Here is a 24,615-nt window from a genome sequence, read left to right on the forward strand (position 1 = left end):
GCTGGAATTGGAATTAAAACTTATCTGCCGTCAGAATTCTCTATTGGATCGCTTGGGTAGCCATTGACCTGAGCCTGCTGCGGCCACGAACATCATCACTGCGATATCGAATTTGTCATGCCATGCCTCGCCGTCCGTCCCGGGGGGCAGCCATCACAATTCTAGCGTTGCAATATGGCCTCCCACCTCACCTTCACGACCCCAAGGACCGTCGGCCAGTTTGCGGGACACAGTGCGTAGAATATCCTCGTATCCAGCGCCGGGAGTTTGCCGGACTTGAGTTTCCAGTCTGCTGTTCAATGCGCGCAAGGCATCGAATTTGGCGGCAGCGATTTTGTAAGCTGAACTCTCTGAGTCGCCTCTGCCACCGACTAGGTTTGCAAATGTGCGTGGGGGTTTCAGCATGTAGGGCATCGTGTACTCTACGGCGGGAGGGCTGAGCAGTGCGATGTGTCCAGACGGGGCGGACACCATGGTGTTGGGTATTTCTACATGGGGACTCTCGGACCAGTTGGCCGTGATGATGGATACGAGGACATTGATGGCTGATAGTGCGAGGTCCTTCAGTGCCACGGTATCTGCCTAGACGTGACGTGTTAGCAGAATTCGCACTATTTTCAATTATAGTTGGATGATGTTCGTCCTCAACGTCGGTGTCCTAGCACAGACGAGAGAGAAGAGAGAGGTCCATGTGAAGGTGGCTGGTCACATACATGAGATACGATGTCCTGCCAGAAACGAGGATTGTGGCTCAAATAATGGTGGTAGAGTGCTCGTGCGAGAGCTGCCTCTTTCTCCAAGCCCGGCTCCGTGGAAGATCCGTTCGATGCTGAACCGAAAACGATGTCGCGATTTGGCCCATGAAATATGGTGGCAAGAGTATTGAGAGCGTCCGGATTGGTAGCTTTGGATGGCACCAGTGAAAGCGGACTGCTCTGCCAGCCTCCCGAAGACGTCAGAAGCGCATCTGAAATTGTCACACTCGGGTTAGCAAGTAGGTCAGGGAAGGCTTTGGAATTTCTGTCTTCACGTGCATCGTCTCAGCTCCAAACGAGCGAGCGCGAGGTCGTAATGAGCGAACAGCATTCGACCTATTGCGTAACTTACCACGAGGCAGACTGGCAAGCAGATGCAGGTCATGTTTTGGCGACTCAGCATGAGCCCACTTCGCTGGTGACTGATCCAAAGCGGTGCTTAAACGTTGGTTCACTTGCTGCGGCAGCTGACTTGCCAGAAAATGGCTGGGATATCTTGAAGCGTACGTGGCGATGTAGTTTGCGGCTGGTCCATACAAGAACATAGCTTCTAGAGGGTCGATCGCGGTGCCCGGCAGCTGAAGGTAGATGGCTGCAGTACTTGTGTGCACGCCTTTTGTGATTAAGTACGCCAGACCAGCAGAAGGTTCACTCGTTTCGAGATGCGAGGCTCGAGGTCCGGTGGCGTCAAGAATCTCAGAGTAAAAGTCGATTAGACATCGGTACATCAGCACATCGTCCTTGGTGTCGACCATGTATGATGTGGCGAAACCCAGTAGACCGCCCTGAGACTTGAACTCTGCCTCGATCTCTGGATGGTAACTGCGAGCCACTGCATTCCAGTCCATTGCCGCTACCTTGGGTAGCCATTCCATCAGTCGTGCCTGTGCTAGCGTCTTCTGACCTTTGCTTAACGAAAGAGACGGCGATGCAGTACTAATAACGGAGCAGGCCTCGAAGAACATTCTGTACACATCCTGGTCTCCAAAAAGTCGCTTCCACATCAAGCCTTGGCCACCTGAAGGCAAATGTGAATCGGGCCCCGGCTGAATCTCCTGGTCAATTTTGAGTAGGTCCAACAAAAGCTGCTGTGCGAGAGTGGCAACACCGGGATCACTTGTACATAACCACAACTGCACAAGTGCGAGCACAGTATCGAGTAGTCCTGCTACAGATGCCGCATCTGCTGCGTTCAGGGTCGCCTTGTTCAATATCGATATGATCAGACGATTGTAAGAGATCATGTGGTCTCCCTCGACAAGTCCATCCTTGAACGGAATGCTGCCCAGTTTGAGGATGTCGCCATAGGTGTAGCGATGGATCAGTCGCAGAAGCAGGTTGACTGCCGGAGAAGGATCTTGTTGCAGAACAGGCAGTAGAGATCTAGTGGTGAAACCTCCAATAATCAGTAAATATCTTGCGAGGTTGACTCAAGCACATGTCCTTCGTGCGGTATAACACTTACGAGAGAGATTGAACAAGGTGGAGGTTTTGTTCGGGCGACAGGATTTCTGCTAGAACGAGCTCTGCTTCCTCGAAGGTTCGTTGATCAAGTGGCACCGAAGGGTCGTTGGTGGTGGAGGCGATGCTGGAGTCGAGTTTTGCCAAGAGGCTTTCTGCCATGTTGATGACCCTTTTGATGAGTGAGTGAGTGAATGGTGTACTTGCTTGGCGTGTGATCAGTTGAGTGTGCGGGAGAGTGTCATAAGGGCGATGAAGTGGAAGATGAAGTTGTGTTTTGTTGTGAATTGATTGATAGATGCCTTCCGTCGTCAAAGCGTTCGTGATGCCAAGGCACTACACCTAAAACAGTATCCGAAGTCGAGCCGGATGCCCAGTCCCTCCTCCACACTTCCTCCTCCTCCTCCACACTTCCTCCTTCTGCCTCACGGACATAATCCACACTTTGTATTTCTGCGGGGCCCGCGGTGACCTCTCGACAACATGGCCGATACGCAGCAAGCAACTCAAGATGCGCAGCTAGTCGGTGAAGCCGACGAGCCCGCATGGGAGGAGAAGCAGTACAAGGAAGCGCTGGCGCATCTCGAGAGACTCCAGGAGCAGGTCAGTATTGCGCGCGAGACATGAGATGGCTCGATGTGTCCGCTCACCGCATTCCAAGATTGACGGCATGAGGCGGACTATACCATCGATGATAGAGCCCATGGCCCGACCGGTGCCTGGCAAGGACAAGGCTCGCCTTGTCCTGCAGATGAAGACCGCAGCTGTGCAAGCTGTAGATGAAGTCCAAGCATTACGAAACAATTGGAACTCTGGAAAGACGCAAGCGCTGATCACCAAGAGTCGAGAGAGTTTCCAGAAGGATGGTGATCTCAGCAAAGCTGCCGACATATCACGCTACGGCTGGGCAGAGGATGTCAACATGGATTGAAAAGCTACTATGCTATGGACCTTCGATCAACGACGCGAGAACTCGAAATTCTACCCGGTCCTATTAATGTTGACCAAATATGCCACCAGGATTCCGTCAAATGGCAATCCCGATTTTACCCGAGTGCACGAATTCAGCGCAACGGCCTTCCACCGGGCCATCTCCCAGCACTAGGGTCAACAGTCGTATGCCACTTCCCATCCCACATCCTCCAAGCAGTCGGAATCGAATACTTGCCTCTCTGGCCCTGAGAGTAGTGCGCATCACTCCAAAAGCCTAACCGATTACTCCCCTTCAGGTCATCATACTCCCTGGTCCGAAAATTGTACACCTGGTCTTTCTCCCTCCGTGCCCATGGAGCATGATAATTCGTTTTCGGATACCAATCCATATCCTCACTCGCACCTCTCCAATTCGCATCCCCAACCCATCGCAAACCAGTCTTATCCCAACCGCTCCAATGATTCCTCGACGGCACATCCCTCATGAATGTTCTCCGATCCCCATTCGCCACGACAAACACATCCGGTCCTTCACCCGTCAGGGCGTCTTTGAGTCGTCCCAGGGCTCCGTGACGTGCACCATCGATGGGCCGGACCCAGTATTTCTTCGAGCGAAAACTTCCTTTGGAAAATTTGTGGCCGCCTTGATACCAACCCGGTCCTTGACCTGCAATCCCGTTGGCGCGGTGGTGGATGAAGGGCTCTTCGCGGGGAGCGGTACGGCGGTGGCCGAATTCGGGGAGGAAGGGAAAGCCGTTGTAGGCAGCTTGTTGGTAATTTTCTGCGAGAGGCTCGTTGTGAAAGCGGTGAGCCATGATGATGGACAGTCCCTGATGGAACGGGGCTTCAATGTGCAACGCTGATGGTGATCTGGTATGCAAGTCTGAGCGTTGGACTTCAAAAGACAGAGAGAAGAGAGAGACACTATAGTCAGCAGTCAGCGCAAAAGAATCTGTCCGTCCGTCTGTCCGTCTGGTATCGTGTTTTGATGATCTCAATGGAAACGGTGGTAGTAAAAAGCTTGTATGCAAAGAAAACCGTCTGTCTGTTATACATACTGTAATATATGTAATATATTGTATATACAGTACAGTACAACACAATACACAAACAGCACTACGAATCGTTGGCAATTAGCAACATCAGTAGCGGCAGCAACCTGAAAGACTAATTACCTAATAGAGAAGAGATTCATTCATTCATCTCTCATTTTTCCTTTTTTTTTGCTACTAAACATAATCAATTCATCGATCAATCAATCACAGCCCCTTCCCTTCCCATGTCCAAATATTCTCCCTCTCTCTCTTCCCCTCTCTCTTTCTCTCTCCTCCCATCCCTTCCTCCCTCTCCCTCTCCCTCTCTTTTTTTCTTTCTAATTCCTCATTATACCCACTTCAAACATGATAGATGCAGATACAAGAAAACAAACGAGCGAGTGACCGACCGACCGACTGACTAACCCGATAGAAACAGGCAAACAAACAACAAATCTGGACACGTATATATGTATGTATATATGTACCTACCTTAGTGAGATACATAGATACATACATAGATCGATCTAATCGATCGCTTTTGTGCTGTGCAGTGCAGTACCTTAGAGAAGGAGGGAGGAATTGGGTGGAAAGTTTGCCAAGATCAATCTGGGCTGGGCGTGAATTAAGAGGGAAAGAGAGAAAAACGAAAAGAAAGGAACTGTTACTCACTCACTTACCCGCGAAAGGGACATGATCGCGTTCAACGTCTTGTGTACCTGATATTATCTTACTCAATGTACAGTATACCTCCTTCCTGTGTGTGATGTTGTCTGTCAGGTATAGCAAGGCTTTTGGTAATGGTAACTTGGGTGTGGTCCTTCAATTTGTCTTCTTGCTGATCTCTCCATCATCATCATCTCATCCAGGGCGAGAAGAAAGGAAGCTTCAGCAGCAGCAGCAACAGCGAGGAGATCTAGCTTGTCCAACAACATGCTTTCTTTGCTCTACACCAAAATCACCAATTTTTCTCGGCCTCTCTCACAACTCTCGGATTGTCCTCTCACAACTCGATTGAAACCCCGTTTTTTTTTGCTCTCTGTTCAGAATGCGCCCAGATCTTGACCCGCTCTCGCAAGCGTCTCCCATACCCTCCCGGGCAGTTTGTATCGGATCAAACCAGCAAACACCATCACATCTTTGGCTTTTTGTACACAATTGGCAACAATCTCTCGCCTTGCACCCGTCTCGTACTCTTGGCTGCGAATCTTCTCCGCTTCGTTACTGCAAGATATCACGGTCCACACCATGACGTGGCCAATCGTGCGACCGACTGCAGGAGGCATGAGTTCAAACGCCTGCGCTTTACTGCGGATGGCCGAGACTTCGCCGTTGGTGTCGGTGGGGATGACGTCGGCTTCTGCGACAGCCTGTGCGGAATGTGTTAGCAAATGCCTGCAGTTGGAAAATAGAAAAAAGACAGAATAGTAACGTACATCGATGACGAGGGCCCATCTCCCTGCGTCCAGTTGTTTACGGGCCTTGGCAAGCCGTAGAAGAACCTCGCACGCATCGCTGTGCCTCTTGTCAATCTTGTTGAGATACATGGCATCGCTGTAATAGAGTGACTTGATGTCCGAGGCCAGCTGAATGGGGTCGTCGATAGACGTTAAACTCAAGCTTGCTTGCATCTGCGCCTCGTCCTGGTTGTTGTGGCTGTTGACATTGCGTGGCTTCAATGGCATGAGTCGCGCTGGAGTGTCGCCAAGCTCTGTTGTCAGAGCCAACGATAGAGCGTCGTTGACCACTGTCAGAACCTTGTTGTAGTCTTCTGACAGATGGTATAGAAGTGCGGCATCCGTGGTCCGGCCTTGCTCCTCGGCTGTCCGCGCTGCAACTAGCGTGATATGCTTCAAGAAATCTCGATCGTTGTTCAGCTTGATGAGTGGTAACCGCTGCTCAATAGCGCCCTTGATGCGTTGTCCATCCGCGCGGATGTCACCCAACAGTTGCGCAAACTCGCGAGTTTCGAGCACAACTTCAGTGAGCGCTTGATAGCATAGCTCTTTCTGGGATTTGCCGAGATCTCCTGTGAGGTCAGCGTTGAGACAGATGAGTGAGATGTAGTCGACCGCAGCTGTGGCGTTCCCCGTGCGGAAGTCGCGGGTGTATAGCCCGATCATGCTGCCAAATGCAATCTGGGGCTCTTGTCTCGTGGTGTAGCTGAGGAGGTCGTCGCTGTTGCTGATGTCGCTGACACGAAGCAGACCATAGAAGTCGAGGCCGATAGCGAAATGCACAGCGGTGAGGTAGTTGTGCGCATACAGATCTGCAACGGCCTTTTCGAAGAGACCAGCCAAGATCTGCATGAAGAAAAAGGTGGTAGGTGCGTTGGCAATGTCACTACCAGCGCCAAAGTACCTCTCGCCAATATCCTTGATGGAACTTTGCACTTCCGCAAGGCCAAAGGCTTCATGTGCCATTTCCTCGACGCGGGAGTATTCTCGTGCGAGCGCAAATTGCAGCCATAGCCAATCCATCATGTCGTTGGTGATGTTGTCCAGGCTCCGTCGCGTGATTTCGCATCGTCCAATGACTTTGTAGCACATCATGCGGTATGGATCGATGGAGTCTTCTGGAGCCAGTCGCTGGCGTTGGCTGTACTCATTATGAATGCTGGTCTGCAAGTCTGGAGGAAGTCTGTGATCATTGCTCTCGGCAAAGGCTCTGATGTAGCGGGGGAACATTCGGTCAATCTGTCGGAACGCAGCGTAGTTCGCGTTCACGTACTCCAGGGCATCTCCATACAGTCCAGCTCGGAGCAGGTAGAAAATGACAGCCCAGCACTTTTCCTTGTCGTTGATTTCTTGCAGTAGCTCGATGTTCGGCCCCAGCTCCTTTCGAACTTCTCGAACACGAACAAAACCCTTCACTCTTGAGATGGGATCTGGCACGCCACCAATGTTCGCTTCCCGTGGATTCTTGGCCACAACTGCCTCCAGCTGGGAGAGGAATAGCTTCTCCAGGTACCTGCGCGAGCCGTTCAAGATGCGCTCCCGCACCGCGCTGCTGTCTTGCGAGCTCACTGCTTCGTCCAGATATGACTTGGCGAAGGTGCGCTCTTTGATAGCGCCAGGGTCGCTGAGGGTTTGTGCCGTTTCGTCTTCACCCACCATCTCCACCAGTGCTTTGTATGCATTGATCAGCATGGAGTTATCCTCGCTCGATGGCTCAGCTTCGGCCTCGGCAAATTGTGCAAAGACGGTGTAGTTCTTCTCTTGCAGCCTCGCGACATTCAGATCTTTGACTTTATCGGAGTACTTCTCTTGCTTCCGGCGCAACAAGTTGTCGTCGGGTGCGGGTTGCATGCTGTCCGAGGCTCTCTCTGCAATGTCCCCAAAATGACTACCACGGAGACCGCGCTGAGCGACTGATCCAATGACCGAACGGTTCATCCTCGACAGACCAAACGACTTGTTCGCGGTGGATGTTCGTCCGCGCCTCGAGGAACGTCCAAAGCCACTCTGGCTCTGGGCCTGGCTTGCTGATGGGTGCCCATTGGCATTGGCAGCAGCATTGTTCTCCTCCATATGCTGTGGCTTCTTCAGCCCAAAGTGTTCATATATCCGCTGCCGATGCGCATCCCAGTCCACGCCGTGCAGTCTCTCCTCGATCATCTTGTCGAAATCGTCGTGTGCGCGCGCAATGTGGCTGTCGACCATCTTCTGAAAATCGCTCTGGTAGCGCTGGGCCAGCACATCCTTGATGTCGCCGCCATTCTGCGCAGACACTGGCTGCTGCGGCTGCGATGGTGCCGCTCGGAAGCCCGACAGCTCCTCCAGGTCGCGCAGAGCTTCGCTGGTGTTGACGCCCGAGGCCGACAGCAGATAGTGTGCTTTGGCGTCGGTGAAGCCTTTTCCTAGATTGCGCACCTTGCGCGCAATGTCACCCAGTCCCAGCTGCAGCACGGGCTCGTCGCTGCTAGTATTTGCTCGCTTTTGCCCGCGGTCGAGAAGAGCTTGAAAGTAGGCGGGCGCGCTCTGCGCGGAGCTCGACAGCGACATGGCGGTGGTCTGGCACGAAAGTGCAGCAGCAAGCGACAATGGGGTTTTCCGCCTACAGACCAGCTCCGACACAGATGTTGGCAGGTAGGAGGTAGGAGGTAGGTAAGTATGTCGGTAGGGACAGTAAGGTGCTGACTTAGCTAAGGTACATGAGACTAAACAAAAGGGACGCGATCGGGGCTGAACCACCACGCTCGGACGCGAAAAGCCCGGGATGCAGCTTCTTGTCTCATGTTGTCACTATTGTCACTATTGTAGTTTGTACATGACACTTGCACTGGACAATAATGTACCTGTATTTTCCTCCCTTCGCGCTCGCGATATTTCATGGCTCTTGAACACGGTCCTTTGGCCTATCTTGCCAGCTACAAAACATGCTCGATGGTTCCAGGTTGTAATTCACTGTCTGACCGATACAAACCTGGAAGACATACATATCGCGAAGGCAGCGATGCGGCGACAAGATGACATTGATCGACTACTGTATAGATACATAGATCAGTACTCAACTGCTAATACCTTACTGTCCTGTTAGCGACTGTCCCGTTCTTCCCTCAAACTCTGTCCTCATCTACCTCCTAGTCTGGTCTGCCAACGCCAAGCCGGTTGTTCTTCTCTGGGAACCACTGCACCTCAGGCTAGGTACCTGAGATAGGAGATAGTACCTAGGAGGTAGTCTCTTGCATGGCAAAGATTCTCGAGCCGCAGATCGCGCTCTAGAGTCCAGACCTGACCTCAGATCCCTGACCCGGCCCATCCAAACCAATAATAACCATGTACACTGTACGTACGGATTGCAGGGCATGCAATCATGGTCCAACAACCTTTTCCTCTCTCCCCTCTCTCTCTCTCTCTCTCTCTCTCCACTCTCTCTCCACTCTCTCAGTTCTTCCTCAGCTGCGACCTGTTTTCCTATTTTGCATCGGGGGATCGAGATTTGGTTCCAATATGGATCTTACTTCAGCTCCCCGTCGAGATTGTACCGGACCGTAAAAGTTACGCCTGTACTCCCGCCATTCTCTTTAATGAGTTCTGAAACCAAGTCGAGGGGGATGCGGAAGACGGTGGTCTGCATGCCGCTTCCCCGTGTATACAGCGTTCTGCCATTATGGGTGCGCCGTGGCGTGCTAACGACTTCAGGTAACAAAACTCTGTTTCCACTTCCGCTGACCGTCATATTGATATCGGTGATCGTCGCTACGCTTCCAGGATTGATGTCGGGAGAGAGAGTAACGACGACGCTGAAGGAACGATCGTGCTCTATACTTTGTGACACGGCGATCCACTAATACATACGCCGCAGACGATAGTCAGTCAACAAAGCCGTCAGGTGTGGATGAGTTCGGAGGATGCAAGCTTACTCGGTCTTGACTATGATAAGTGGTCCTTGCCCCTACATAGCCAAGGTCGGTTCTGAGACTCAACGAATTTCTGTAAGTTGGGGGAGGTGGAGGTGGAGGTGATGGATGTGATCCAGGACACAAGCCATTTTTGACCGCTTTCTTGTCACAAGGCGGACGGCATACAAAAGGATTGCAGTCTCGAATGACATAGTAGCATCCTAAGCACTTGAATGGGTTGCTGAATGGGGATCTCTTGTCGAGATCACTGCTTTCTGCTCTTTTGGTGGTGTCCCAGTCGATATCGGTAGTATCTTTCGAGTCGATTCCGTCTACCGGGAAGCCCATGACGGCGATTGCTAAAGCGAGGAACAATGCGAGAATCTTCATGGTGGCGACTGGTTGCTTTCCTTTGCGTGAAGATCGGGTGGAATCCGCGCCTGTACTTATACATACACGACCTGGTCACCTCCCTCGTACATAAGACAGGCGAGTTGGCAAGTCTTGCATTATCTTGCCTTCTTGCCCGTTCGATACGAGCTGCGCCTCAAAATGGCATAGTGATGGTAACAATCCTGTGAGTGTAGGGCTGCCCTTGTAGACTTCTCGTAACGACAGCCCCTCCATTGAACTACTTGTGTGGTCTCGCCCCATGATATCTCCACATTATGTGCGCTTTACGTGTGCGAGGTTTCGAATACCACATCTGATGGATGGGCATCCATCGATACCTTAGCCACTGTAATAAGTGGTGAGATACGACCTCGCAAGCCAGTTGAGGTCGCTACCAAAGCTGTTCCTGGCAGGTGCTAGCAACCGAAATTCGACTTCGCATCGTCCGTTCACTCTATGCTCTGTGCTCTGTAGATAGCAGGGTGAAAGTAGCCCTCGTGCCTTGTACCAGACTATCAGTGGACAGTGTAGCCTTTCTCGACAGCTGTTGAACAGGAACTTCAGAAAAGGTTTACTGAAACACCGTCGTCGCCAGGCTGCTTCAGGCTATAGGACCTGTCGTGGGAGGTGCAATCATCCTTGCTCTGAACTTACGTACCTTACTGTACCAGACGAACAAGGCCGGGTTCATCACCCACATCGCCTTCCCTGTCATCATGTGCTCGGGCGTACCCGAACCACCTATACCAACCTTAGTTCCACTGAAAGGCTATGGCGGAGATATACTTCTCACTTTCTAGGTTTCATCCCCCATTACCTGTTACACGAGCGCGATCAGATCATCAGAGTCTATCTGGACGCTGATGCGCGCACGGTTTATAATGCACCTGGTGCCTGCACTCTTCGTCAGTTGGCAGTTGCTTCTACCATGAGATTCCAGAATAACGTGGTTGATAGTATACCTCCGCACGGTGCGGTGATGACCCTAGGCGGTCTGGAGTCAACAGCTCGTATTTGATCGCGGTATCCACTCCATTACCATGCCATCGTCCGGACACGTGCGAAGGAACGGTCTTCTCATTCATCATCACGACACTCCGGGGCACATGGGTTGGGGCCATCAACATACTCAATGACGGGTAACCCAGTGCTCGCTTTTCCACCTCTCCCCATACTCCGCTTTGGGATCGTTGGAGAGCTTTTCAATGGTATTGCGTCTCTCAGCCGTCGCTGCAAAATCCTCGGATCATTTGAGACAGTGGGACAAGCAAGATTGCTTGGGGTTCAGTGCCTGTTCCCTACTGGTATTGGAGAAGTCATCTAGCAGGCTGAGATATCATGCTGAGCGATCTAGCCACGCCAATCACTTCGGTAGTATGGGCTTGAACTTTACTCTGCGCATCCTCTGCGCATCCTCTGCGTGTGTCGCGCATGGATCTTCATCCTGGGGCTTGGAAAGAATCGTGTCATCATGGAAGGTCTATCAGTCAGTTCCATCATCCAGAGCTACGCCTTGCCTCGAGAACCCGGAGCTGCCTATACTATCAACCTGACTTTGAGGAAAGTAAGATGAATACCTTCTCCCACCTGTTTCTGCTTCTGGCGCAAGTTGTTGAATGCCCGCCCTCTCTTCGGTCGAGTCTTCGTCTAGTACAACGAAATGAGTGTTTTGTGACGCCGAAAGTCTGCTCCATCATGGCTGATCAGACTCTGTGGTCTAGCAACATGGAGGGGATATAGATGACAGGACATGTCGCAGGAGATGAAGTGAACTTGAAGCTCTCTGCTAGAACACCAGGAAAAAACATGGAATGCTTCGACAGAATGCCAAGACGGTCACATGACAGCCGGATGGACGAGGTACGGCGGAGGTATTTATCGTCCACCGCCTATATCATCACAGCACACGCTCTATATCACCGCCATGAATACACCGCTTCCCCCAGTGACCGCGCCGCGGAGATCGACGTCAGAGGCGCACCGCCGTCTCGCCAGCGGAGCGCACCGCTACGAGACCGCCCACGGATTTCCCACTGCGACGATACTTTGACCCTACCCGAGCCTCCAGTAGGAGGTAGGCGAAAGGTGGGCCGTTGAGGACGCGAGGCTGGCACATTCAGCATGTGGCTGTTCCGGTGCCTTGCTATCGAACGCCCACCCACTCCCTTATCGTATACACCATGGCAATAATGACAATGACGTGAGTTGTCGTTCTTTGTCTGGTTGTTCTTATAGGGAGGTCGAAAGGTTTGTTGTCTGTCTTTCTTGCGATTCCTACCGACATTACCGTTAAAACTGCAGCATTTTCCCCATCCCACGACCATCGCGATGCCCGAGAACGCGACCCTTCTCCAAGGCTTCGAGTGGAACATTCCGGCGGATGGAAAGCATTACCAACGCTTACTCAAAGCCCTGCCCAGTCTCAAGAATGCTGGTGTAGACAATCTCTGGCTTCCTCCGGGATGCAAAGCCTCGTCGCCCGAGGGCAACGGTTACGATGTCTATGACCTCTACGATCTAGGAGAGTTTGATCAAAAAGGCGGAAAGCGTACGAAATGGGGCACCAAGGACGAGCTGCTGGAGTTGAGCGCCAAAGCGAAAGAATTGGGCATCGGACTCTACTGGGACGCTGTCTTGAACCACAAAGCCGGTGCTGATAAGAAAGAGAAGGCACATGCTGTCGAAGTTGCGGATGATGACCGGACGAAGGAAGTGACTGAGCCGTATGAGATTTCTGCTTGGCTTGGGTTTGACTTCCCTGGGAGAGGGGACAAGTACTCGAAACAGCGCTACCACTGGTATCATTTCTCGGGAACTGACTGGAACGCTGCCACAGAAAAAAAGGCCATCTACAAATTGAAAGGAGACGGAAAGAATTGGAGCGAGAGCGTTGATGACGAAGGAGGTAATGCCGATTACATGATGTTCGCTGACATCGACTACTCGCATCCGGAAGTCCAAGAAGACGTGAAAGCGTGGGGCAAATGGATCGTCGAAGAAGTGGGACTGGAAGGGTTCCGTTTGGATGCAGTGCAACATTTCAGCCAGAGATTCACCAACGAGTGGGTAGACACTGTTCGCGAAAAGCACGGAAAGGAAGTCTTCATGGTCGGCGAATTCTGGACATCGGACCGCGACAATATGCTCAAATGGCTAGATGAAATGGACCACAAATTCGCTCTCTTCGACGCGCCCCTCCTCTACAACTTCAACCGCATCAGCACGACACCAGATTCCGACCTCCGCACCATCTTCGACAACTCTCTCACCAAAGCCGATCCCATCTCCAGCGTAACAGTAGTCATGAACCACGACACACAACCCGGCCAAACCATGGACACACCCGTAGAAGGCTGGTTCAAACCTCTCGCGTACGCTCTCATCCTCCTCCAAGACGCCGGCTACCCCTGCCTCTTCTACGGCGACCTCTACGGTCTGCAAGAAGGCAACGAAGGCGCCCAAGCACAACCTCCCGCAGCAGATGGCAAGATCCCCGACATGGCTCTTGCACGCAAGCTGTACGCATATGGTCAACAAGATGAATATCTCGACGACGCGAACTGCATTGGGTTTGTCCGGCGCGGCAATGAAGAGCACTGGGCTGGTTTGGCGTGCGTCATGAGTAATAAAGGTCCGGGCGAGATCAAAATGGCGGTGGGAGAAATGCATGCGGGACAGGTGTGGACGGATGTGTTGGGTTGGGAGCAGGGAGAAGTCACGATTGATCGTGAAGGCTATGGCGTGTTCAAGTGTGCTGGGACGAGCGTCAGCATTTGGGTGAGGAAGGACGCGGAAGGGAGAGAGAGATTTCCTGTCCAGTTTGATGCGGATATCTATCATAGCTGTTGAGGAACTTTTTTTTGGGATAGAGAATGTAAAAATTGGATATAAATTCACTGATAGAAAGACGACTAGATATGACTTGCAAGATGCTTTGGGGCGCTGGCTGCCGAGAATAAGAAAAATTATCAAGAACCTGCGGACTCAACCGATCAATCAAACATCAACCGACCATATAAAAACACTCACTACATGAACAAGTACACCCCGCAATGAAGCAATAATCAGCGCTCATAGGTAATGATAGAACCTACATGTACCTTAGCTCCTGCTAATCCATCATGATCATCATCTCATCTCCTTCCCAACCATCTTCACCCCTTTCACAGTAACTTTCACACTCGTTTTCGCAACCCACCACGACCCCTTAATTCCCATTCCCATCAAACCGAATACCGCGCGAGTGAAACCTGGAAGCTCGTCTTCGTCTTTTTCTTGTTTTAATTTTTCATCTTTTTTTGCTTCTCGTCGCGAAATCTGAATTTGCTTTTTCTGCTCTTCCACTTCTTCTTTTTCTTTTTCTGTAGGAAATGATGATGTAGCACACAGTTCCTGTACTTCTTTCTTTTCTCGGCGTCTTGTGAGGAAAGAGGAAGAAGAAGAAGAGGAAGAAGAAGGTTTCTGCTGTTGTAAAGGGAGAGAGTCTTTTCCTGTTTTTGCGGCTGTAGCAGCTCCCTCTCCCCTCTGCTGCTTCCCCATCTTCTTCTTATTCCCCTTCCCCATCTTCCCCCCAACAACAGCATGCTGCACCGGCGGTCCTTCAAACGTGATCTGCTCCCGCACAAATCTCTCATTCTCAATCACAGCCACAGCAACCAATGCGCTCACAACGGTATCCACGACAAATCTCGAATCGAGTGCAATCAGACTAGGTAAGTCGAGGACACAGGCTCCATGGGCAAAGTCCAAGAATGCCAAATTTAGGGTTTCGGATGCGATGGCTGCGGGCGTAGCGGAGGGGTGGTGGAAGGAGATTTTCATTTTAGTTACTTCGCCACTACCACCACTACGACTGATGGCGGTGGTGGCGGTGGTCGTCGTGACTGTAATAGCACAGACCCCCAGTTGAGGATGTTTGAGCTCGTAATGAGCTTCGAGCGGTTTCTTATTATTCGATTTCTGCTTCTTAATGAGTTGACACGAGTAGTTGCGATGCGCAGACGTGACTGCATCTTGAGCGAGGCGAGCTGCCTCGGGCGATTCGCCGTGTGGATCAAATGTTGCAATGTGGCGGGCTTCGGGGGATTCGGCTATGGCTTGTATAGCGGCGATGGCTGCGGTTTTGGGGAATATGGTTGTGATTTGGTCTTGATTCTTATCCTCGATGGGCACTTCGAGCTGCGAGACGGGAGAGCTTGAGGAAGGGGAAGATGAAGTCGTGGGGCAGTGTTTCTGAAGAGCGTAGCGCTTTGGTGTTGTGCCAGATGGGCTTTCCCGCGTCATGGAGTAGATGAGACTTGAAGGTGAGGTGCCAATGGCGACTTTGATGGTTTCATCGGGTAAGTCTTGGTATAGAGGAAACTGGACTTTGCGTCCTTCACATGGAAAGGTCTCGGTGGAGGCACCCCACAGTGCTTGAGAGTCTGCTTGTGTTGCCGCAGGAATGTGCTCGTAGCCATCCACGAGGCCCACAGCCGAGTCGTAGCGTTTGAGGACTTGTTGCTGGGTAGGACTGCTCATCACGGGGCTGGAATAGGCAGGCGGCGAAGATGTGGGATAATATGATTGGTGTTGGAGAGCACGAGTAGGATTGTACTGTGGGAAGATTGACCGCATTGGTGCGCTGAAGCCTGGACTTTGGGCTGAAGTGTCTATGGAGTAGCCATGCTTGGGGGATGGAGAGCGAAAGCGGGTGCTTTCTGGCAGAGGAGCGATGGCGTCCTGGTCGTCTACTGGGGTGATGAGCTCGTGAGCAGCGCGGGTTGTACGATGCATTGAGGTGTTGACTGGTTGGATTCTTTGTCGTTGCGAGGCAGACGATAGACTTCTTCGAGGTGGTGTTAAGGAACCAAAGTGCGTATTCCGTGGCAATTCTGAGAGCTGGTCCTCGCGTGCGATGAATTCACCAACTGAATCAGGTCCTTCAATAATTGGACTCGATCTGCGACGTGTGCGACTAGAACGTCGGATGGGCCCTCGAGTCGTGGTGTCAGGTGAGGTCGTCGTCGGTATTGTCGCTGGAGACTTTGGCGCTACGGCTGGATTGCAGAACAGCGAGTGCTGGAAGGTCTCTTGTGCGGGTTGGATCTGTGGATGGGCCTTGCGAGTGCCATCAACCTGGAAAGCGAGTCCCCGCAAGTTCGTTTCATGATACACATTAGGCGATGGCGTTTTCCGCGTTGGCAGACCAGCTGCCGGGGATGGAAACAGGGTCAAATGAGCGGGTGCCATAGTGCCAGACTGATGGCGAGAAGAAGAAGATGAAGACGAAGAAGGAGAAGGTAGAAGAGTAAGGAAAGAAGTTACGAGATTGCGTAGCAAGTACAGCGTGATATGAACAGCAAAAGCGGACAGAAGAAATGTCGACAGCTACCTGTCATATATCACCAAGTCGTAACACCCGCCTAGAGATACGGTCATGTCGATTCTGGGACGGAGGATAACAGGCACTTCCTAGCGTGCACAGAATCAATAGCGGCTCCAGGAAAGATAGCTGCTTCGCGCCGGGGCGAATATCAAGATCACTGGCAAGCGAGCCAAAGGCGTCGAAAAGCAGCCTATAGTATGTTATGCCGCTCGAAGGCCGTGGTGTGCCAAGAAGCATGTCGAGTGGGCGTGAGGTGTGAATGCTAAGCGCCGACCGATGTAGGCGCCCACTGCAGCGTGATATGTCTTGGCTCTCTTGTGATATAGGCTCAATGGGTTGGCTGCAGCGATTGATCGGTCGTACTCGTCGTTTTGAGGATTTCCACCCGATTTTGCTTCACCCCGTTTGGATGTGTGTTGAGTCGTGAAGACGGGAGTACCTGAGTAAGTGAATGGGGAGAAGATGATGGTGAGGTTCACAAGTGAAGGAAAAGAAGAGCTTTGCGGATCGTGACGTTGAGTTAGGCAAGGTACCTGGCGCCTGGTAGTTCTATTTCTGGTTCTAACCAAAGTGCCTGCTTTCATCTTTCTTCGACGCCTGGAAGTTCACACATGCACCTCAGCCTACAGGTCATGTGCTCAGGAACAATGCATATGTCCCAAACTACATGTACACACACGTGGTAGTTCATCATCATGGTCTCGTTCTGGCCCTTCCGGAGCGGCGCCAACGATGCCGCGTCGTTTGAGAAAGAGCTGAGCCAGCTGTCGGCCAAGATCAACAAGGCCACGGCACAGAACGAGCAATTCCAGCAGCGACGGCGGCGCTACAAAGTGCTATGGACCCTCTACTCCTCCTTCACCTACATCCTCGTCGTTGCTATCCTGACGCTGGTCACTGGCTGGGATCAATGGGGACCGCTCGAGTACTCGGTCATCGCTGGCAGTCCTGTGCTCATTTACACCCTGCGCACTGCACTGGACGCCTATTACAACTACCGCATCGCCAACTCACAGAACCATCTGAATGCGCTGAACGGGCAGAGGGATCAGGCCATCAAGAGACTGAAGTCCGCTACCAAGTATGACAGCACCCAGCAGCTGCTGGAGAAATACGGTGGATCTCCACCAGTGAAGAAGCAGCAGCAGCAACAGCAGCAGCCGGAGTCCAAGGCAAAGAGGCAGTCGGACATTGGGCCAGGTGGTAGGACGAACTTATCACAGGCCAGGACGGGCTTTGCGCCTCCGCCGACAGCGAACATTCCCAGCAGACAGCCACCTCCTCCGATTCCCCCACCGCAAGATGCCCCGCGTCCTCCCGTAGGTCTCACCTTAGACGCATCACCACCAAATCAGAATGCGCCAGGAGAGGAATTTGCACCAAACGCATTCAGTCCGACTTTCAGCAGACCGCCACCGCCACGAGAACCATCTCAATACGATACGCAAGGGCCGAAATGGTATGATCGCATCATGGACGTGGTGCTGGGAGAAGACGAGACACAGGCGAAGAACAGGATAGCTTTGATCTGTCAGAGCTGCAGATTGGTTAATGGTCAAGCACCACCAGGGACAAGGACGCTGGAAGAAGTGGGGAAATGGAGATGCAGTGCATGCCACGCCATGAATGGTGTCGAGAGTGAGGAGAAGAAGATTCTGAAGCAGATTGCTGCCGATCCAGTATCATCGGTCGACACAGACGAAGCCGCACAGGATGAGATCAGTAAACATGAGGATGAAGATGAAGATGAACATCTTCAAGACGACGATGATGATGACTCTCCACCCGCAGCCTCCACTCGCAGCAGCAAAGCGCGACAGAGAAAGAAGGCTTGACCAGGGTCATCACATCATGAACCATAGCCCATAACATCAAAATTCCACCAACCAAACATTCCACCTCTCACTCACAACTTACTCCCCTCCTTCCTCTTCACCCACCTCCCCACCGCCTCCACCCCAGCCCTCGCCACCTCCTCATCCTGCCCGGGCGTCCCCGTACTCACTCCAATCGCCCCTACAACCTGCCCCTCAATCTCAATCGGCACCCCACCCCCAATCAACGTAAACCTCCCATCATTCGAATTATGAATCCCATACGCGACGCCTCCCGGCGCGAAATTTTTCGCTGCTGCTCCCGTCGTGTACGCGGATGTTGGAATGCGATGTCCTGCGGCCGTGAAGGCTTTGTTGATGGCGATGGAAATTGAAGTGAGTTTTGCTGTTGGCATGCGGGTGAAATGGAGGAGGTGGAGAGTCGAGTCTACGAGGGCGATGTTGAAATCTGGTGTGGGGAGAGAGGTTAGAGAGGAGGATGAGGAGGATGATGGAGTTGGTGGTGGTGGTGGTGGTGGTGGTGGGGAGGTTTTTACCTATTCCTAATTGTTTGGCTTTTTCTTGGGCGGCGTTGGAGGCGATTTGGGCTGCTTCGAGGGAGAGTTGGGGGACGGAGCGGGTTGCCATTGTGGAGGTTGTTGTCTTGTTTGGACGGGGTTGTTAAGGTATGTTTTGTTTTCTTCGGAGTCCCTCTTTCTAGAAAGTGGATATACCAAGAGTAAGCTATTTACGATGTAAGAAGATGTCTGTAGGATGTAGTAGGTATTTCTTGAGTATGTACCTGGTATAGAAGGACAAGCAAGGCACTTGCTGTGGAGGTGAGTATAAGTGAAACTATGAGTGAGGATGAACAAGTCTGAAGAAGACCAGAAAAGGTCGAATTGATATTCGGTTGTTGTTGATCAATCCCTCAAGCTCGATGGTGACGTTGTCAGAGCCTCGGTGGTATGGAGAGCTGGAGGTACCTCCTACGGCATATGACTCTGGGGCAGCGGGTATTAGGTTAAGGTATTCATTGCGGAGATAAGACTGATAAGTGGTTCTTGTTCTATTTTAGGTCTCTGCATATAATCACGTGCAATATGTGCAAGACTTCACTTAGTTCTCTCTCTCTCTCTCTCTGACCCGACCCTCTGTCGCCAGTTTCCTTCATCAATAACAATTCCTTTTCATCTACCCGGCCGCTGACTCACTCAGGTCTCACTCATTCAACGAGGATAACGAAGAAATTGTACACTTGCTTCGTAGATCTCAAAAAGCAGAAATCTATCAGCTCTACTAAGAAAACTCCTCTGCAATATCCCAATCTTGACCGTTTTCCCTCTCTACAGGGTCACATATGCAGGCCAGTAGCCCCCTGTTCTTCGAATGGCGGGAAAATCGATCGCCAGGTCGACCTTGAATCGATTACGACGTGGATGGAAGTATACGATGCTCACTCACATCACAAGCCACTGTCTACCTATCGTCAAGATTGCGCATTTACCTTATGTTCAATTTCGCGGGCTCGTTTTCAGCATGGAATTGAAATTCTCGAGCAGATGGACCGCCATTCTATACGCGGCTTTTTTGCAATCGAGCGGGTAGATTGCAGAACGCTTGTAGAGTTTTGCTATCCTAGGCAGGGTTATCGAAGTCAGCTTTACAGAAGCAGCGCTGTTGCCGAGGCAGGATCAAGGTTGTCGTCGATTTTACGCACAGGGCCGCGAATGTCTCTCATACCGGGCTCGCTCTTTTACCTTGGGCGATGTTTCCGTTGGGATTTGTGCGTAAAAGTTTCTCGAGCGAGGATAGATGCAGAGAAAGGAGGGCCAACCAGCCTCGCAAAAGGATACTGTCAGCCACAGAGTAGTTTCTAAGTGGTAAGCCTGATATTTTCATGCAAGCACACCTTGCAAGCCAGCCAGTCGATGAAGGGGCCTATGCAGGTATATCTCCTCCAAAACCTACAGGCCTCCGTCTCGGCTGCCCTTCTTTCGGTGGCGAATATGGCACAATGGCCATGACATGATACAAACGCCCCATGCCCTGCGGGCTGGTATCAACTAACCTTCGCCACCCAGACTCCACTCTCTTGACAATCTCGGTGAGTTCGCTCTTATCCTTTCCACCACCCCTTCCCGCTCGTTCATCATCAAGCGCCTTCTTCACCAGCTGCGCTGCTCTTTCCTGTATACCCATGGCGTTTAAGAAGTTCGCCTGACTGACAGGACCGTGAACCTCGGTGCCGGGAGATGAATTGATGGCTGTTTCGGCCAGAGCGAGAAAATCCACGTCTGCGCTGACGTCTGTCTCGCCGGGTCGATCGAAGGGTGAAACCAGTTTGTGAGCGCGAATGCCGCGAAGGGAGTTGATTGGGATGTGGTCTGGTGGGCCGTAGTCAATAATGAGTGCTGCACCAGAAGGCGAGGGCCTTGAGATTGGAATCTCCGGCGTTGATGCTGTGGATCTGCCAGGTATGGGGGCCTTTCGCTTTGCGTAGGCGGCTATCTCATCTGGGTTTGAACCTCCTATCCGTACTGCCATGTCTCGTGCATACGATTGTGAATCTGGCGACACTTCGATCGTAGATCCGTCTGTGGTCTTCAATGCCTTGTATCGTGGCGAGGTCTCTGGTAAGTACATCGAATGTGCTGTGGCCGTCCTCGAAGTCGAGAGCTCGAACTCGGGCTCGCCTTCCTTCAACCTGTGTGGCGGCTTAGCAGACACCATTAGTTCCCGCCATTGTTGGGATTCTTGAGTCCTTGATCTATTCTGAATAGGTCCAGTGGGAGTTTGAATCGTTTTAGCTTGATCTGGCTGGATATGCGTAGATTGGAAGACATGGATCGGAAGTGCATCGAAGAACTCATGAGCAATGATGAAGGGCGTCTTGCTCGCATGTCGTGGCACGAACTTGTGGTCTTCGGTCCAGACAACCTTGATTTCGGAGGAATGCTTGCTGACACTTTCCCATCCTAGTTTGGTCTCTGTCATTGGGTTGTCGCCGCAGAGTAGCTTGTGTTGTGCCAGCCGTAGAGTTTCGCTGGCTTCAATCAGATATACCGCTTCGATTGCTTTGGCCAAAGGAGGGAAATTTCGAATGGTCTTTCACTATGTCAGCGCGAGTGAGGGCAGATAGTGTCATCTGTAGTAACGCACCCGCAGCATATCAGACATGAGTGTTCCTCTGCCGGGCCCAATCTCCATGAGGTATACGCCTTCGCTCTTCTTCCCTTGAGCCATCCATTCTGCCACCACCCAGACGCCAATGAGCTCTCCGAATATCTGACTGATCTCGGGAGATGTCACGAAGTCGCCTTTGGTGCCGAACTGGTCTCGGTCGCCAGAGAGTGCTCCGGTATAATAGCCTCCCAAATCTGAAGTGAGGACCTGGCGCATGTATGATGCCACGGGTATCGGGCCAGTCGTCTACCATCTCTTAGCCTTTGCCTTTGCTTCGATGTCTCCATCTACTGCTGCCGTACTATGATTGCTTCGGCCAACTGCTTGGCTAGAGGTGTAGACCATTTATGGCCGCTTTCTGATGAGCTCCATCTTGCGCCGGCGACTCGGCAAGGTCGAGTTCTGATTCTGCAGGCGTTCTGACCCAACTGCCATGCTGTACGTGATAGGCTGCTCCTCATGGTCGCTTCCGGCGAGAGTCCTATCGAGATAGCATAGTGAGTGAAGGAGGTGATAATTGATGTCGATGACATGTTTAACTTTTGAATCAAGCCCAAGCAAGCAACACATTACTTTCTCCGCAACACCTCCGAGGACTCCCCATCACAAACTTCGAGATTATGGCTTCACGCTGGGCTGACACCGAAGAGGACGCTGCAGAGGATGCACGCAGAAAGGCAGAAAAGGAGGAGAAGAAGAAGCGGTTAAAGGCCGAGAAACAGCGCCGGGCAGAAGAAGCACAGAAGGCGGCCGCAGCGAAGGCAAATGGACATGCCGAAGACGACTCGGGCAGACCAACAAAAAGACGGAGACTGTCTGAGGATGGTGCTGAGAAGGCAGCTGAGGTGCCTCAAGAACGCAAGTTGTTGCGCTTCAATGCTCCGACGTGGCAGCCGACGCGATCGATTGAGCGCTTCGACCGCCTGAACCACATCGAGGAGGGCAGTTATGGCTTCGTGTCACGCGCAAGAGAAGAGGCAACTGGCGAGATTGTGGCTATCAAGAAGCTCAAGATGGATCCGGTCAGAGACGGAGGCTTTCCAGTCACTGCGCTGCGAGAAATTCAGACCCTCCAGGCCTCGAAGCATCGGCATATTGTGAACCTACGAGAAGTAGTGAACGGGCAGGGTGAGAGCGCGGCAGACGTGTACCTGGTCATGGATTTCCTAGAGCATGACCTCAAGACGCTGCAGGAGGAGATGGAAGAGCCGTTTCTGCCATCCGAGACGAAGACACTCATGCTACAGCTGGGGAGCGCTGTCGACTTTCTACACACTCATTGGATCCTGCACCGAGATCTCAAAACCAGCAACATTCTTTTGAACAATCGTGGGGAGATCAAACTCGCAGATTTTGGCATGGCACGCTTCGTGGGCAACCCAGCGCCGAATAACCTCACACAACTCGTCGTGACACTCTGGTATCGCTCACCCGAACTGCTCCTCGGCACTACAACCTACGACTCCGCGGTCGATATGTGGAGTCTTGGCTGCATCTTTGGCGAGTTACTCACACGACAGCCATTGCTATCAGGCAAGAATGAGGTGGAACAGCTCAGTAAGGTGAGTCAAGCACCCAGTCTCCAAGAAGGGGAGACTGGAAAGAAACAGATACCAAGCCCGTACTCTGTCATTGACTTTACTCCAATAGATCTTCGAACTCTGCGGCATACCCACCGAGGAAACTTGGCCGGGTTTCAAGCGCCTCCCGAACGCACGAACACTTCGTTTTCCAACCGCACGACAGGTTCAGGGCTCGATTGTACGATCCAGATTCCCGACGCTCACAAATGCTGGCGTGGGCCTCATGAACAGTCTGCTGTCACTCAATCCAGAGAAGAGACCGAGCGCGAAGGAGATGCTAGAGCACCCCTATTTTGCAGAGAACCCGCGGCCGAAGCCCACTGCGATGTTTCCCACGTTTCCTAGCAAAGCGGGACAAGAAAAGAGAAGAAGACGTGCCAGTCCAGTTGCCCCAATGCGTGGTGCTGCACCTGGGTTGGGTGGTGAAGTTGACTTTAGCTCCATTTTCAAGGGGAGGGACAATGAAGAGAGGGGTGGTGGGTTCCAGCTGAGAGTGGCATAAAGCAGATTGCTGCTCGGGAGTCACATATTGCATGAGCATAGAGCATGCAGCGAGCCCTTGAATTGCAATAGTCGACAGATGCACCTCAGGAGCTTGATACGTACCAGTCCTCAAATGACACTTTACGTCTCGCCGCTGGTGGTCGCTACACCATTGGCTTTCATAAACCTCGTGACATAAACTTGAGAAGAAACATCTTTTCCTCGAACCCACAACGACGCAAGTCAGCCATCATGCAAGTACTTACTTACACGACTTGCGATGCAGTGTTCAGAATCGAGCTGCGTCGTAGAACTAGATTATCACAAGCATGTTGCTACCTGCTCCTCTTGGTTGTCTTCGACCATCCATTCACAATAAATCCTCTTCTTTTTTTTTGGGACAACAGCATCTGTAGGCATGTTGTTGAATTGTTTAATCAGAAGGCCCATTATAGCGAGGTTTTGAAATGACAATAAAGGTATCAAGCTTTTGTATTGGCATCGGATAAGAATTAGAGAACTAGAGAACTAGAACTACCTGATGTAACTAGTGCAAAGACAAGTTCTACTTGGCAACGAGAGGGAGAAAGTCTTCTATTCTACCTCCTACAACCAACCCAACGTCTTCTTCTTCTTCCTTTTTCGCATGCATGTAATTCTGCAAGCAATTCTTTTCCAAAGGCTCAAAACTGACTCGCGCCCCAACCAAATACATACACTCACAGCTAGCGACAATCTTCATCCCGGTGCAATGGCTAAATGATATTCAACACTCTCGGCCCGGGACGACACGACATGTTCAGCATCTGCTTGCTTGCTGGCTAAATCAAAAAGTCGGCGGCCGGGCGGGCGGCGGCGCCCAAGAGTCGTACAAAGTGCAGAGATGCAATGAATGAATTTTTAAATTTGAAGTTTTCATTGAAGTTTTGATTAAAGCTTCTGCTACTCCTACAAAGAAGAAGAAGAAGAAGAAGAAGAAGCAGAAGAAGAAGAACCAAAAAGAAGCAGCACAAAAAAGAAAAAGATATCTCCTTTCTCCCCTGTAACTCGGCGTAGTATCACAAGGTAACCACACAGGGTACAATGCAACAGATAGCAAAAAGAAAACCTTAAATTCGGTGGTATCGTCTGATATGGTTTTATTTTGCAAAGTTGCAACGCGATGATAGCAGAACGATAAAGTCCACGCGCGGGCGGGGAGGGGGCGTAGGGGTAAAAAAGTAACTTGCATGTACCGAAGAGAGAGAGGTACAATAGGGTGA

The 24,615-nt window shown here is 51.6% G+C and overlaps 11 protein-coding genes across 11 annotated transcripts; 4 read left to right on the plus strand and 7 right to left on the minus strand.

Annotated features, from left to right (window-relative positions):
• Positions 1-153: 153 nt before the first annotated feature.
• On the minus strand, positions 154-2,300 carry SEPMUDRAFT_68476 (uncharacterized protein; the record flags this gene model as incomplete). Its single annotated transcript, XM_016909824.1, has 4 exons — positions 2,221-2,300; positions 1,108-2,138; positions 714-967; positions 154-582 (listed from the first exon to the last, which is right to left on the minus strand). The coding sequence occupies exons 2-4, from the start codon at positions 1,997-1,999 to the stop codon at positions 154-156; spliced, it is 1,575 nt and encodes a 524-aa protein (XP_016759272.1). The 5' UTR covers positions 2,000-2,138; positions 2,221-2,300.
• A 379-nt stretch (positions 2,301-2,679) lies between these two features.
• Positions 2,680-4,250, plus strand: SEPMUDRAFT_126746 (uncharacterized protein). The gene is made up of 2 exons (XM_016902099.1): positions 2,680-2,819; positions 2,878-4,250. Exons 1-2 carry the CDS (start codon positions 2,700-2,702, stop codon positions 3,145-3,147), a joined length of 390 nt encoding a protein of 129 aa, XP_016759273.1. The 5' UTR covers positions 2,680-2,699; the 3' UTR covers positions 3,148-4,250.
• SEPMUDRAFT_48127 (uncharacterized protein) lies at positions 3,281-3,964 on the minus strand (the record flags this gene model as incomplete). Its single annotated transcript, XM_016909055.1, has 1 exon — positions 3,281-3,964. One exon carries the CDS (start codon positions 3,962-3,964, stop codon positions 3,281-3,283), a length of 684 nt encoding a protein of 227 aa, XP_016759274.1.
• A 631-nt stretch (positions 4,251-4,881) lies between the features above and the next one.
• On the minus strand, positions 4,882-8,238 carry SEPMUDRAFT_150163 (nuclear pore complex protein An-Nic96). The gene is made up of 2 exons (XM_016905992.1): positions 5,620-8,238; positions 4,882-5,553 (listed from the first exon to the last, which is right to left on the minus strand). Exons 1-2 carry the CDS (start codon positions 8,185-8,187, stop codon positions 5,227-5,229), a joined length of 2,895 nt encoding a protein of 964 aa, XP_016759275.1. The 5' UTR covers positions 8,188-8,238; the 3' UTR covers positions 4,882-5,226.
• A 904-nt stretch (positions 8,239-9,142) lies between these two features.
• Positions 9,143-9,917, minus strand: SEPMUDRAFT_109262 (uncharacterized protein; the record flags this gene model as incomplete). Its single annotated transcript, XM_016900774.1, has 2 exons — positions 9,143-9,472; positions 9,549-9,917. The coding sequence occupies 2 exons, from the start codon at positions 9,915-9,917 to the stop codon at positions 9,143-9,145; spliced, it is 699 nt and encodes a 232-aa protein (XP_016759276.1).
• A 1,939-nt stretch (positions 9,918-11,856) lies between these two features.
• Positions 11,857-15,203, minus strand: SEPMUDRAFT_68488 (uncharacterized protein; the record flags this gene model as incomplete). The annotated part of the gene is made up of 2 exons (XM_016909825.1): positions 11,857-14,324; positions 14,511-15,203. 2 exons carry the CDS (start codon positions 15,201-15,203, stop codon positions 14,049-14,051), a joined length of 969 nt encoding a protein of 322 aa, XP_016759278.1. The 3' UTR covers positions 11,857-14,048.
• On the plus strand, positions 11,857-16,396 carry SEPMUDRAFT_150164 (glycoside hydrolase family 13 protein). Its single transcript, XM_016905993.1, has one exon. The coding sequence runs from the start codon at positions 12,249-12,251 to the stop codon at positions 13,767-13,769; it is 1,521 nt and encodes a 506-aa protein (XP_016759277.1). The 5' UTR covers positions 11,857-12,248; the 3' UTR covers positions 13,770-16,396.
• Positions 16,397-16,801: 405 nt separating this feature from the next.
• On the plus strand, positions 16,802-19,026 carry SEPMUDRAFT_126749 (uncharacterized protein). The gene is made up of 3 exons (XM_016902100.1): positions 16,802-18,570; positions 18,659-18,845; positions 18,904-19,026. Exon 1 carries the CDS (start codon positions 16,983-16,985, stop codon positions 18,120-18,122), a length of 1,140 nt encoding a protein of 379 aa, XP_016759279.1. The 5' UTR covers positions 16,802-16,982; the 3' UTR covers positions 18,123-18,570; positions 18,659-18,845; positions 18,904-19,026.
• Positions 18,194-18,749, minus strand: SEPMUDRAFT_48231 (ethanolamine utilization protein eutT; the record flags this gene model as incomplete). Its single annotated transcript, XM_016909060.1, has 2 exons — positions 18,194-18,570; positions 18,659-18,749. 2 exons carry the CDS (start codon positions 18,747-18,749, stop codon positions 18,194-18,196), a joined length of 468 nt encoding a protein of 155 aa, XP_016759280.1.
• A 1,016-nt stretch (positions 19,027-20,042) lies between the features above and the next one.
• Positions 20,043-21,748, minus strand: SEPMUDRAFT_164721 (DUF185-domain-containing protein; the record flags this gene model as incomplete). The annotated part of the gene is made up of 3 exons (XM_016908130.1): positions 20,043-21,209; positions 21,264-21,533; positions 21,590-21,748. The coding sequence occupies 3 exons, from the start codon at positions 21,746-21,748 to the stop codon at positions 20,043-20,045; spliced, it is 1,596 nt and encodes a 531-aa protein (XP_016759281.1).
• Positions 21,749-21,907: 159 nt separating this feature from the next.
• SEPMUDRAFT_88455 (kinase-like protein) lies at positions 21,908-23,544 on the plus strand (the record flags this gene model as incomplete). Its single annotated transcript, XM_016910475.1, has 2 exons — positions 21,908-22,849; positions 22,938-23,544. The coding sequence occupies 2 exons, from the start codon at positions 21,908-21,910 to the stop codon at positions 23,370-23,372; spliced, it is 1,377 nt and encodes a 458-aa protein (XP_016759282.1). The 3' UTR covers positions 23,373-23,544.
• Between the last annotated feature and the right edge of the window lie 1,071 nt (positions 23,545-24,615).

This window comes from Sphaerulina musiva, assembly GCF_000320565.1.
Source record: "Sphaerulina musiva SO2202 unplaced genomic scaffold SEPMUscaffold_7, whole genome shotgun sequence".
Classification (NCBI taxonomy): Eukaryota; Fungi; Ascomycota; class Dothideomycetes; order Mycosphaerellales; family Mycosphaerellaceae; genus Sphaerulina; species Sphaerulina musiva.